The sequence below is a fragment of the Desmodus rotundus genome, chromosome 11 (assembly GCF_022682495.2).
Source record: "Desmodus rotundus isolate HL8 chromosome 11, HLdesRot8A.1, whole genome shotgun sequence".
In the NCBI taxonomy this organism is placed as follows: domain Eukaryota; kingdom Metazoa; phylum Chordata; class Mammalia; order Chiroptera; family Phyllostomidae; genus Desmodus; species Desmodus rotundus.
The window spans coordinates 6,422,384-6,434,557 of record NC_071397.1 but is presented as its reverse complement, the minus strand read 5'-3'; the positions used below and the strand labels follow the sequence as shown (position 1 = coordinate 6,434,557).

The 12,174-nt window shown below is 40.6% G+C and overlaps 1 protein-coding gene across 1 annotated transcript in view; it reads right to left on the bottom strand.

The window, feature by feature from the left end:
- The window catches only part of DNAH8 (dynein axonemal heavy chain 8), a 288,603-nt gene that overhangs the window by 86,414 nt on the left and 190,015 nt on the right, over positions 1 to 12,174 (bottom strand). Inside the window, exons 69-74 of the mRNA XM_024557808.3 lie at positions 8,382 to 8,549; positions 7,645 to 7,860; positions 4,711 to 4,848; positions 3,308 to 3,435; positions 2,467 to 2,638; positions 876 to 1,031 (exon numbers count right to left, since the gene is read on the bottom strand). Coding sequence (XP_024413576.3) covers positions 876 to 1,031; positions 2,467 to 2,638; positions 3,308 to 3,435; positions 4,711 to 4,848; positions 7,645 to 7,860; positions 8,382 to 8,549 — 978 coding nt within the window. The remainder of the gene's footprint in view (positions 1 to 875; positions 1,032 to 2,466; positions 2,639 to 3,307; positions 3,436 to 4,710; positions 4,849 to 7,644; positions 7,861 to 8,381; positions 8,550 to 12,174) is intronic.

Sequence of the window (12,174 nt, the reverse complement as noted above, 5' to 3'; positions counted from 1 at the left end):
TCATCATTTCTATTCTATATAAAGAACTGTGCAGAAAATATAAAGATGGGGTAAAACCATAAACCCGGCCAGCAAGAGGTTTATGGTACAGTAGAGATAAAAGAGAAATCTGAAAAGAACAATAATTCCAGACAGACTCTAAACCCACAGCAGAAAGACAAGTAAGACATTATGAGGAATCAGGACAGGACGTCTTAAGCTGAGGACACAGAAAAGCCTTGACGAAGGTAGCCATAGATGTGGCTTTGAAGACTATTTAAGATTTTTATCTGTGATATAAGTAAAGTGGGCAGTAGGGTGGAGAACGACATTCTCATTAGCAGAAATAGTACACGCAAAAATATGGGTCCAGGAGGCTTAGAACAGTGTTGAGGAAACAATGAATGGTCCACACTGGCAGCTGATTAAAGTATCAGTGGTAACAAGATCCCCAAGGGAGTGGTGGACTCCTGCCTTTGTTCGCCCCTACCTTAAAATGAACAATTTATTAGACTCCAGCCCTACCACTACACTCTAGTATGCCACAGTAGTACCAAGTGTCTGAGCTAGGTTGGTGCAAGTGGCCTGACTCACGAATTCTTTGGTTGCTTTCCTGTACGCCCAGACCCAAGGCCCAGAATGAAAGCCATATCCAACCTTGGGAAAAGCAATAGGAGCCAGGGAAATGGACAGAGAGGGGAAGAATGAAATTAACAGAGAGCACAAAAGAGAGGAAATATGGAAGCCTTTGCCCGGAATCCCTGTTACGAAACTCAAGTGTGTAAATTAGCAACCAATTAGAGAGATGACAACTTTATGACTGGAGAATTCAACAAAAATTTGGGGAAATTTTCATGATTTTAAGATTACTTTCTCCTGCACCAGATGGTACATACCTGCAGGTCATTTTCTTTTTCCTTTGATTTAATCCAAGTTTTGCCTTGAGTCTGTGGATCTATAAGGAGTGGGTATCTGGTGGCCTTTGTCACGATAATGCCATTCTGAATTGATAGGTCATCTCCTGGTAATCCCTGCAGTCCCCACTCGCCAATCTGAGTAACAGGAAATGGACATGGCCATTCAAAGGGAACAAGAATGCTTTCGTTAGTAATATAAAAGTACCACGATACAAAAGAATTTAAAATTTACAGGTGTATTTTCCCATTGAGAGTATGCAACAGGCACCTAGAAAAAAAAAACCCCAAACTTGTAAATGTGAACGAAGTAATATTAAATTTTAGAAAACAAATGTATCAAATAATAAATCCTTTCTCTAATAATGCAAGGCTAGGTTTAGTGCTGTATGTTGTATTTTCACGCTTATGAGGAAATATTGTTAAATTGACTGCATGAGGCATGGCTGCTGAACATTCAGAGAGCACGGGCTGGAAAAGTGGCGACGCTGCTTTGCGGGTGGGACCCAGATGGGCCGGAGTTAGCAGATAATGAACGCTGGCGGTAAGATGTCAGAGAAGATAAGCCCGGGGATAAGCCTCTGAAACTTTCCCTTTGGTTCCGCTTTCGTGGTGTACAGGGATTGCACAGCTGGAGGCAGAGAAGTTAGGGGAATGAGATATTGTACTGGCAGGAGCTCATCGATGACATTAAAAATGTATTTCCTTTCCAAATTAAGAGGGAATTGCCCTCCTGCCTTCCCATGGTCAATAAAACCACCTGAAATCCAATGAACCAACCAGCCTCCACCTTTGTTAAATTATCCCAGCACCTTCAAAGGCTATAATTGGTAAAGAATATCCTGGCCCACTTAGCCTCATCAGTGACCCATTGCATCTTCAACACATTATCTAGTCCCTGTCAGGCCCAGTGCAACATTGCTTGAATTGGAAAAGATTAATTTTTAACTTGTAAATAGAGATAACATGAAATTAATAGCATGCCACCTCTAAGGCAACTGGGGATCATATTCACAAATCAGAAAAGCAGCTCATGAATACAAATTGCCTGGAAAGCATTTAATACCACAGAAGCTCTGTAAAGTTTACTGAAAATTGACAGAGGCATCAAATTCCCAATGAGGAAGGTCACCGTGGCAGGTCACGCTATCACTCAGTGACACAGAACGTGCTGCTGTGTTGGACACTAATAAAGCTTTGCTAATGACCGAGAGAAGGTTAGTAACAGTAGTTAGGGCCTAGCTGATGTCTGCATTTGCCTAACACGTTTGAGAGAGAGTGTGATTTAATAGGACTGGTGTAAATACTGAAGGGCTATAAGAAGAGCTCAGTATCAGCAAGTCTGTAACTCAAAAATGATCTTTTAGTTTGTAGCAATGCAACTGATATTAATTTGTAAGCAGGGTTTCTTAAAATGAAACTTATGCAACAAAGAAAATTTCATTTTTGGTGCTCATAAGCATTTTGAAAGCAATCTTTTCAATTAAATGAAAAAGCAAACAAATTTGGTATACCTTTATTAAGATATAAAATGAGACTGTAATTCAAATATTATGAGGAGAGTAACACTTACTGTTGGAGGATCCACCAACATTGAAATAAGATTCAGGTTTTCAGTGAAAGGAATTTTCCGAGCTCTCAGCTCCATCTCCCATTGATCTTTAAGCAAGTAGTTCCTAAATATCTGATTGAAAGGACCAAGGTAGGAAAGGAATCCGGTGCACAGCAATATGTCACCTACGAGTCTGTTAAGGAACAAACACAAGCGTCACCTACCACAGTTTAAGCTCTCGCATTAAGGAGTTGGAAAGGCCACAGCGCAGTTTTGTTTCCTTACGAGGTGAGTCCTTCTTTGCTCCCTGCACTTGGAAGCCAGACTTGGCAGGGACCTTAAGCAGCAGCAATGACCATATTTGGGAAGGTCAGGGAGCAAGACAGAAGGCTCCTCCTGAAGCCACAGGTCCAGAGCTTCGACTCCAGGAGGAGGAAAAGATTCTGTTCCTCCCCCACGGCTGGTCCTGTTCAGAATCATTCTTGATTCAACTACTTTTCCTTTCTCACTCCCCTCTCTGAGTTGTCCGAGGACACCAGCAGAGCAAGCTCATAGATCGCCCTGGCAAATCCAGACCGTGCGTGAAGCACTCTCACACTGAACACCCACACTGCTGGGCCAAAACTGAGACTCAGAGTGTTTCACGAAATTTTCTTGCCTCTTTGACTGAGAGTGCATTCGTTACTTAAGCTGTAGGCAGTTTCTTAGATGGTGGGATTCAGAGAGGATATTTGGAAATGGAGGAGAAACGGTCTTCACAGGGAGATGGATTTTATGTTCCCCAACGTGACAAAGAGGTGGCACTTGAGGTGGTGCCGAAGACGGATAGCAGAGCGAGTATAGTAAAGACCAAAATGTATACCTATTAATCTGAGCTTTGAACTCTTTACTTTGCTGAGTCCATCGGATTTTTTCTCCACTCAGCCCATCAATGAGCGTGGAAGCTGCCTGCATCTTTTTCCGGCACATGTCGGCATCGTTAAGCAAATCCTACATTCGTAAAGGAAGCATGTCTCAAAGAACTTTTAAAAAAAAATTATTGTTATTCAATTACAGTTGTCTGCATTTTCTCCCCATCCCTCCACCCCACCCCAGCCGAACCCACCTCCCTCCCCCACCTCCACCCTCCCCCTTGATTTTGTCCATGTGTCCTTTATAGTAGTTCCTAAAGAACTTTTTTAATTGCTGATTAAATCTCCATTATATCCACATATAAAAATACACGGAGGAATTTCTTAATGTGCAAAACAAGTATAATTTAAAAATATAGTGTGAGTGGAACTTTACATATTAAATTCTGGTAATTTATTCAGTATATAGTTATTTTACATTACAAAATTTCAAGAAAAGCACACAAATTAAAATAGTATTTCTATTAACTATTTCAAGGTAGAATCAAATCTAATAAAATATACCATTTTAAATCTTTGATTTGATCATTCTAAGTTCTTCGCAATTTACCAAGATTTTTTTCCCAGGAAAATACTACACAACAGTCACATGCTATAGGCAGCTTGTGTCTGTGCACAAAAGCCAGCTGTTACATTTTCAGGAAACGTGTGTGCTGGAGTTAAACAGCCATCGTTAAAAATTAAATTATATAAACAAATTATGTTAAAAGGAAAGGTAAAGTAACCGAACCCATCACTCCCTAATTACTTACTAGGCTTCCGTGTTGCCTGAGTGAGGCCATCTCAGTCCACTGGGTCGGCACGGTGGAAATCACGCCCAACGGTGTGCTGCCGCCCAGGCCGTTCCAGGTCTGGGTTCAGCCGCACCCCCCTGGCAGCTTAAAACTGGCAGTGGGCGGGGTAACTAGACCACGAGAGCCGCACACCCTGCGAACAAGGTCCCCTTCTTCTCCTGGCCCCGCCCCGCATGAGCTGACTGCGGAGCACTGATCTCACCGCCACTGCTCACAGCCTGCCCCGGAGGCCACATTAGGACCCCCCTTGAATGGACAATTGAGGTCAACTGCCATCAACTGCACGATTAATTGAAAAGTGCATGAGCTGGACCCGAAACGAGTTTTCTAACTCTCCAGTGAGTCCTCTCTAGGTTTGACATCACAGCTTCCTCTTACAGAAGAAGATTATTAAAAAAGGATTTCAAGTGTCAAAGATCCAAAATAAGTAGACATGGCTACTGAGTAAGAGCATTCAGGTAAATTTCTCGTCATAAACATTTACCTAATTTCTAACTACAACACATACTTGTGTAACTTTACAGGATGTCGTTTCAGTATTTGGGGGTCTTTAATCTCACCATTTTCTCATTCATTGCTGCGTCAAATTTTGCTTGTACTTTATCCAGCTCCGCTTGTTTCTCATCAAGCAGTGCCTGTGCCTTCCCCAGCTCAGCATTAGCAACCGCTAGACGGCCCTCTTGCTTGGCCAGGTTAGCCTTAGAAGGAAGAGGAGGTGATTAGGGCAGAGCCGTGTTAGCACCGCGAGACATCTGCGCAATAGATTACATAATTTTGCCCTAGATGGTTTGGAGGCCATCTGTTCCAGTGTTTTCAGCTGAGGAAGCAGAGGGTCTTGAAGATACTTCATTTATGTCTTTTTCTTTTAATTATTAATGTTACACATAGAAAACATGAAAAATGCAATCACGTATAGGAAGGAGCACAAAATTACCCTTACGTTTACCCAGAGACAGTCTGTGAGTATTGTGTTAAGAAGCTGACAACATTTACGTTTTGATTATTTTTCCACCTCATCATTTCCCCATCCTTAAAAGGCTTTTCATGAACATCAGTGGCTGTACCATATCCTGCAATTTGGACGTGTCATCATTTATGTACCCTTTTCTGTACTTTTAGACATTTCTTTTTTCAGTTTTAATTATTATAAATAATGCTGTGATAGGTACTATTGGGTATGTAAACATTTTGGATGGTTTCCTTGGTATAAATTCTTGGAAGTGAAATTACTTTAACAGTAGTTTTTCATCTTTTCCTAAGTCCTACAACATCGTAACCACATTTTCTTATAACTATGAAATACTTAATCAGCAAAGTAATACAGCCCCAGAGACTTCTGGCATAGAAGTTTTTTGATAACTTTCTGATTTTCTTTCTCAATATTTCATTTATTTGAATTTAGCCATTTTCCCCAGGAAATTTTCATTTCATTTATATTTTCCAATGTATTTACATATAACTGTGTAAAATTTGCTTCTTGATTATTTAAATCTACACATCTGTGATTATATGGATTTATTCTTCTATACTCCTTTGTTCTTCTATATTTTCTTCTTAATAACATTTTCTGAGATCATACCTCTTATGTTTTGTTTTTGCAAAGCACCAGTTTTTAGATTTACTCATGTATTCTCCTTTTCTCTTTTCTCATTTTTAATGTTATTTATATTAGCCCTATTCTGCTTTCCTTAAATTTTCTGTGTATGTATTCTCGTAGGTAACTGTGTACTGGGTTTACTTTCTTTGGTTCAGTTAAGGAAAGAAAATGTATTAGTTTATAACATCACAAAAGCTTTAGTAACTAGTTTTTTTGTCATCATTTTCTAAATAGAAGTGACTGACTTTTAAAATACAAACTTTCTAATTTTAGTGCTTATTATCAAAGAATGAGGCCTCAGCCCTCATTCTGGCCGGGTAGCTCAGCTGGATGGAGCATTGTCCCAACGTGCCAAGGTTGCAGGTTCCAGCCTGGTCAGGGCACGTGCAGGGATCAACCAACGAATGCACAGATGAGTGGAACAGCAAATCAACGTTTCTCTCTCTCACTTTCTCTCTCTTCTCTCTCTCTCTCTCTGCCCCTCCCCTCCCTCCCTTCCCCTCTCTCTCTAAAAGTCAATTTTAAAAAAAGGAAAAAAAGAAGAATGAGGCCTCAGCAGCTTTTGCTTCTGGGAATTAAGTCAGGGTCTTCTTTTAGTATTGGACATCATCAATCTTTGTAAATGTTTCTTTGTTTATACTTTAAAAAGTTCAGTATAGCAAATCAACCTTAAAAATAATATAGGTAAAATCTGTATGTAAATATTAATTTATGCCTACCGAGATCCACTACATAATTGGCAGGGCCCAGAGCAAAACAGAAATACGGGGCCCCTTGTTAAAACATTAAGGACTTCGAGAGGATGACAGCAAAGCATCAGGCTGAGCACAAGCCCCTAACACAGGGCCCTGTGCGCTCAGGTCACACACCCTCAGAGCCGGGCCTGGGCCACCCGATCTGTGGTTGAGCAACACTGTGGGCTGCAGCCTAAAATCACAACACCGTTTTTACTAATCTCCAGTTCAAGTACTAATAGGTTTCGTTTTATGTGATTTAATGCTATCTTATTTATTGCATAAGACATTATTACTATTAAGTCTCGCTGTGGACTTAATTGTTAGGAATCAACATTTTTATCAATAAAAATGATGGCTCTTTCAAGCCTTTTTTTCTTGAATTCTAACATTTATAGTAACATTTTTTTCCTGGTACATTTTTGTTTTGGTGTTTTGCTATATATTCTCATCATTACCCTTTGTTAAAACTTTCTTGTTTTTTATTTATTTTCTACTTGTTTAGAAGCATGGCGTATGAAGAGGCAGTCACTTTTATCAAGCTTATAAAAACCAGTAACCCTCTCCCAAACCTCCTCCCTTTTGCATCCACAGAGCAACCACTTTCAACTCTTTTAGCTTTATGGGGCTGGGGGTGGGCAGCGGAGGCTGTGTTTGTCTGGGTGGTACATTTATGACTCCTCTGCATTCCTGAGAAAGCTTTCTGTTCCCTCAGACATGAAGGACAGTCTGGCCCAGGATGGGGGGGTGTGTGTGTGTGTGTGTGTGTGTGTGTGTGTGTGTGTGTTGTTTACCCTTCAATAATTAAACTGTATCCTTGAGAACGTCTTTTTGTTCTCTCATACAAGTAAGGCAGCTTGGCCAGATATGAATTCTCGGACCACTGCAATTTCCTCCTCAATACTCTTTGTATATGTTTTTTCATTATTTCCTAGTATTTAGGGTTAACGAGTTGGCTTCAGTTTCTTGTCTGAGATGTCCAAAACATATTAAGAGATGTAAAAAGGATGAGAAACTGAGAGGACATACAGAAAAAAAGAAAAACTTGGTAACAAGGACATCTACCTTTGTTAGTCAAATTATGCTTTGTTTTTTTAATAGCAGTCATATTAATGCTTGATTTTACTAAACACTGATTTACTGGGAGAAGGAGGGAAACTTACCTTCAGAGGCAACACTTCTCTATTGATGCCATAAAATGTAGCCATAGCAAGTGTCCACGACAGCAGACCAGCCACATTCCCACAGACTTTTTTGGCGCTTTCAAAAGTGTAATCATCCATATTAAAGTAGGGCTGTAGTAACTCTACCGTCTCTTCATTAATAGTGTCCTTGGGGAACTGCTGAAGGCTCCACAGGAAGCCCGTGGCACTCATCAACTGAAAGACAGTACTGCAACCTGTAAGTTCTGGAAGAAGGTAAACACTTCCTTTCTGAGTTAGTGTGTGCTTCTAAATCGGGTTTTAAAAAAGAACTCACAGTTGATTTTCTCTAACCACACAAATCAAGACTATGACAGTAGTCAGCCTAAATCTATGAACGCAAACTGCCTTCTCATTTCCGTGGTGAAACAGTTAAAATAAAAGCTACCTACGTTTCCTGCCAGGTGGGTGCACCTGGGTGCCGCCAACCACACCGGCCTCTGTTTGGAGACGGGGTGGGGTCGACGTCAACGCTGTGCGGACACTAGCCACTGGTTCTGAACAGGTTTTATAAAAAGGAAGCGTTGCGCCTAAAAATCCTGCCCTACCTGTGCTCTGAGAGATGCAGAGATTAAGATAAAACTATTCAATACGCAATGGTCGATTTTTATCTGCAAGCTTGTCTGGTCTATATTGAGCGTCCTGGGATAAGAACACCCACGGACCTCACGGAGCCTACAAAAGTAGATTTTACTTACTTTTAATGACTCTCCCCAGGATGGCTTGCAGCAAGGTTTTTCTGGATCCATAGTAACAGGGTCGATTTTTTTTTGAAATAGTAATAGAACGCAGTCCATGATTCTCATAATAAGATGCGGAGGCTTTGCAAGTTTCCTGACCGTGGCAATATCGTTTGGTTTGATAGTCTGTTTGGGGAGTTAGGGATCAGGATATTTCTTTGTTGAGGAGTATTCATGGTCATGTGCAAATACAATACTTTTAAATAACAAAAGCAGAAAACTTCAAAATGTACCTTTCCCCAAACCCTGACATTATCTCCTCAGGGGTTTGCATTCTGAGATTTTTTTCTTAATAGCTCTTTTATGGTGATTCTAGCATTTTTGTTTGTTTTTCATTCTTTTTCTTCTGTTGCCCAGAACTAATTCTTTAGCATATCACTACTGTTCACTGCCCATCAGCCCAGACCTTTGTTAGCAACAAACCTCATTGATGAGTAATATTTAGATAACTTGCATCTTCAAATCAGAGTTTATATTATGTATAGATAATAAAACAGGACAAAGGCCAAGGAGAGCAGAGGCCTCACTTCCAGTCTTCAATTTGAGGGCCGCACTATCTTTGGAATGGGGGAGGAATTCAAAAGAGACAAGAGAAGCTGTTATATAGCTAATAAAAATATTTTTTGAAGGTTTCTATATGTGAGTTGGGTTTGGAATAAGTCATTACCAGATATTCAAGGCAAGAAGGACTGGGATATCCAAGATGGAGGTGTAGGTAGACACACGTTGCCTCCTCTCACAACCAAGAGGAGGACAAAAACAAATTAAAAAAAAAAAACCTGCCAGAAAATTGAACTGTATGAAGTCCGACAACCAAGGAATTAAAGAAGAAACATTCATCCAGACTGGAAGGAGGGGCTGACATGTCGCCTTGGTGGATGGAGGACCCGAATGGACAAGGCAGTGGCTGGTGGTCCCACACTTGTGTGTGGATAAACTGGGGGGAACAACTTAGGATCAAGGCAAACCACGAAACCAGGGTTCCAGCATGGGGAAGGAAAGTCTCAAAACCCTGGGTAGTAAAATTCTGTAGGGATTGTGGTGGCAGGAGAAACTCCCAGCCTCACAGGAGAGTTTGTTGGAGAGACACATGAGGCGCTAGAATGTATACAAAACCCACACACTGGGAATCAGCACCAGAAGTGCCCCATTTGCTTGTGGGTAGCAGGGGAAGTGACTGAAAGCCTGCTGAAAGCCAAGCATGTGGCATTGTTCCCTCTCTGACCACTCCCCCACATACAGCAAAGTGGGTTGCCCCACCCTGGTGAATACCCAAGGCTCTGCCCCTTACAACAGAACAGCCTGGCTGAGACAAAAAAATATGGCCCAAATGAAAAAATGGATCAAAGCTTCAAAAATAGAACTACGCAATGAAGAGACAGCCAACCTATCAGATGCAGAGTTCAAAACACTGGTAATCAGGATGCTCGCTGAAATGGTTGAGTATGGTCGCAAAACAGAGGAAAAGGTGAGGCTATGCTAAGTGAAATGAAGAGAAATGTACAGGGAACCAACAGTAAAGGGAAGGAAACAGGGAATCAAATCAAAATTTGGAGCAGAAGGAAGAAATAAACATTCAACCAGAACAGAATAAAGAAACAAGAGTTCAAAAAAATGAGGCTTAGAAATCTCTAGGACAACTTTCAAAGTTCCAACATCCAAATCATAGGGGTGCCAGAAGAGAAGAGGAAGAGCAAGAAATTGAAAACCTGTTTGAAAACATAATCAAGGAGAACTTCCCTAATCTTGCAAAGGAAATAGACTTCCAGGAAGTCCTTGAAGCTCACAGAGTCCCAATGAAGTTGGATCCAAGGAAGCACCCACCAAAGCACATCATAATTACATTAGCCAAGATTAAAGAGAAGGAGAAAATCTTAAAAGCAGCAAGAGAAAAGGAGACAATTACCTACAAAGGAGTTCCCATTAGACCATCAGCTGATTTCTCAAAAGAAACCTTACAGGCAAGAAGGGGCTGGAAAGAAGTATTCAAAGTCATGAAAGGCAAGGACCTACATCCAAGATTACTCTATCCAGCAAAGCTACCATTTAGAATGGAAGGGTAGATAAAGTGCTCCCAGATAAGGTCAAGTTCAAGAAGTTCATCATCACCAAGATCTTATCATATGAAATGTTAAAGGGACTTATCTAAGAAAAAGAAGATCAAAACTATGAACAGTAAAATGACAACAAACTCACAACTATCAACAACCAAACCTAAAACAAAAACAAAAACAAAAAAAGCTAAGCAAATAACTAGAACAGGAACAGAATCACATAAATCAAGATCACATGGAAGACTATCAGTGGGCGGGGCGGGGGTAGGGGGGGGAGAAGGTACAGGGAATAAGAAGCATAAATGGTAGGTACAAAATAGACAGGAAGAGGTTAAGAATAGTATAGGAAAACAAGAAGCCAAAGAACTTCTATGTACGACCCATGGAGTAACTAAGGAGGGGAGTGGAATACTGGTGGGGGGTAATGCAGGGAGGAGGGGAATAAATGGGAGAAAAAAATAGAGACAACTGTAATAGCATAATCAATACAATATATTTTTTAAAAAAGAAAATCTCCTAAGACTCATTTGATTCAGTGACCTCTCTCTCGTATGTTGTGATGGAACCCACAAAGGGAGTGGGGATGAAGAATGTGTCCTGCTCATTGTCACAATTTTATTAAATGATTACCATAAATCCATCCACATAACAACTACAGGCATTATCCCATATAAAACAAACAAAAATAGCCCTGTCCTCATAATTTTTCAAGGAAGAGAGAGAGAAAACAATTACACTAAACTAGGATTATCTGTCAAAATACAATCATAGGGATGATAGGAAAATAAAATAAGAACCAAGAATTTCCTGGAAGGTGTGAGATCTGAGCCTGGTCTTTAAGAATGACTTATTGGGCAATGAAGGTAAGGAGAAGCATTCCTGGCAGAGGGAGAGATTAATTTAAACAGACCATAATTTCTCTAGAAGCCTCTAGGTTTTTCTGTATGGCTGGGTCATGCTGTGTGTAGGCACAGAATGACAAGAGAGTTCAAGGAGTACATAGAAGCCAGCTTAGCAGCAGCACTAATATTGACTCAGTACTTTCCACGTGCCCAGAAAACTGTATTCATTACTTCTACTGTTTACATTGAGCCTTCAAGGATCAGTGAGGAATTATAATCTTCATGGAGACCCAGGAAAGTTAAGGCAACTGATTTAAGAAGCGGTTAAGTTGCAATTTATAAGGCAACTTATTTAAGAAGCGGTGGCCATGAGAAGCAAGTGCAGATCCGCCTGCCTCCAAAGCTGCGCCCTCAGAGTGTGGATGTCTCGACCGTGTCCTAACAGCAATGGGAACCACATGGGGATTTCAAAAGGGCTCCTGACATAACCCTAACAGTATGCTGGAGGAACCGAGAAGGCTTTCTTCCTATGTAATCTGAATCCCTTACACTATAGGTTTGGCCGTTAATCACTAGTGTTCTCAGTTCTCATGGAAAGCTGATTTATGGCATGAAAACAGTGAGTTATGGGAAGTTAAGACTTAAAAAATTAGAACTTTGAAAACTTAATCAGTGAACAAATTTGTTTCTAGACTGAGAAATTACTATAAATCACATTTGTAATTCAGTTCGGTTTTGTGATGACAAAAAGCCCAGTTACTTCATGTGGTTACTTCACATAAAGTAGTCTGAGTTACTTCACGGTTGCTTCATGGGCAAACATGCTTGCCCACACTTGTGTTGGGAGGGGTAACG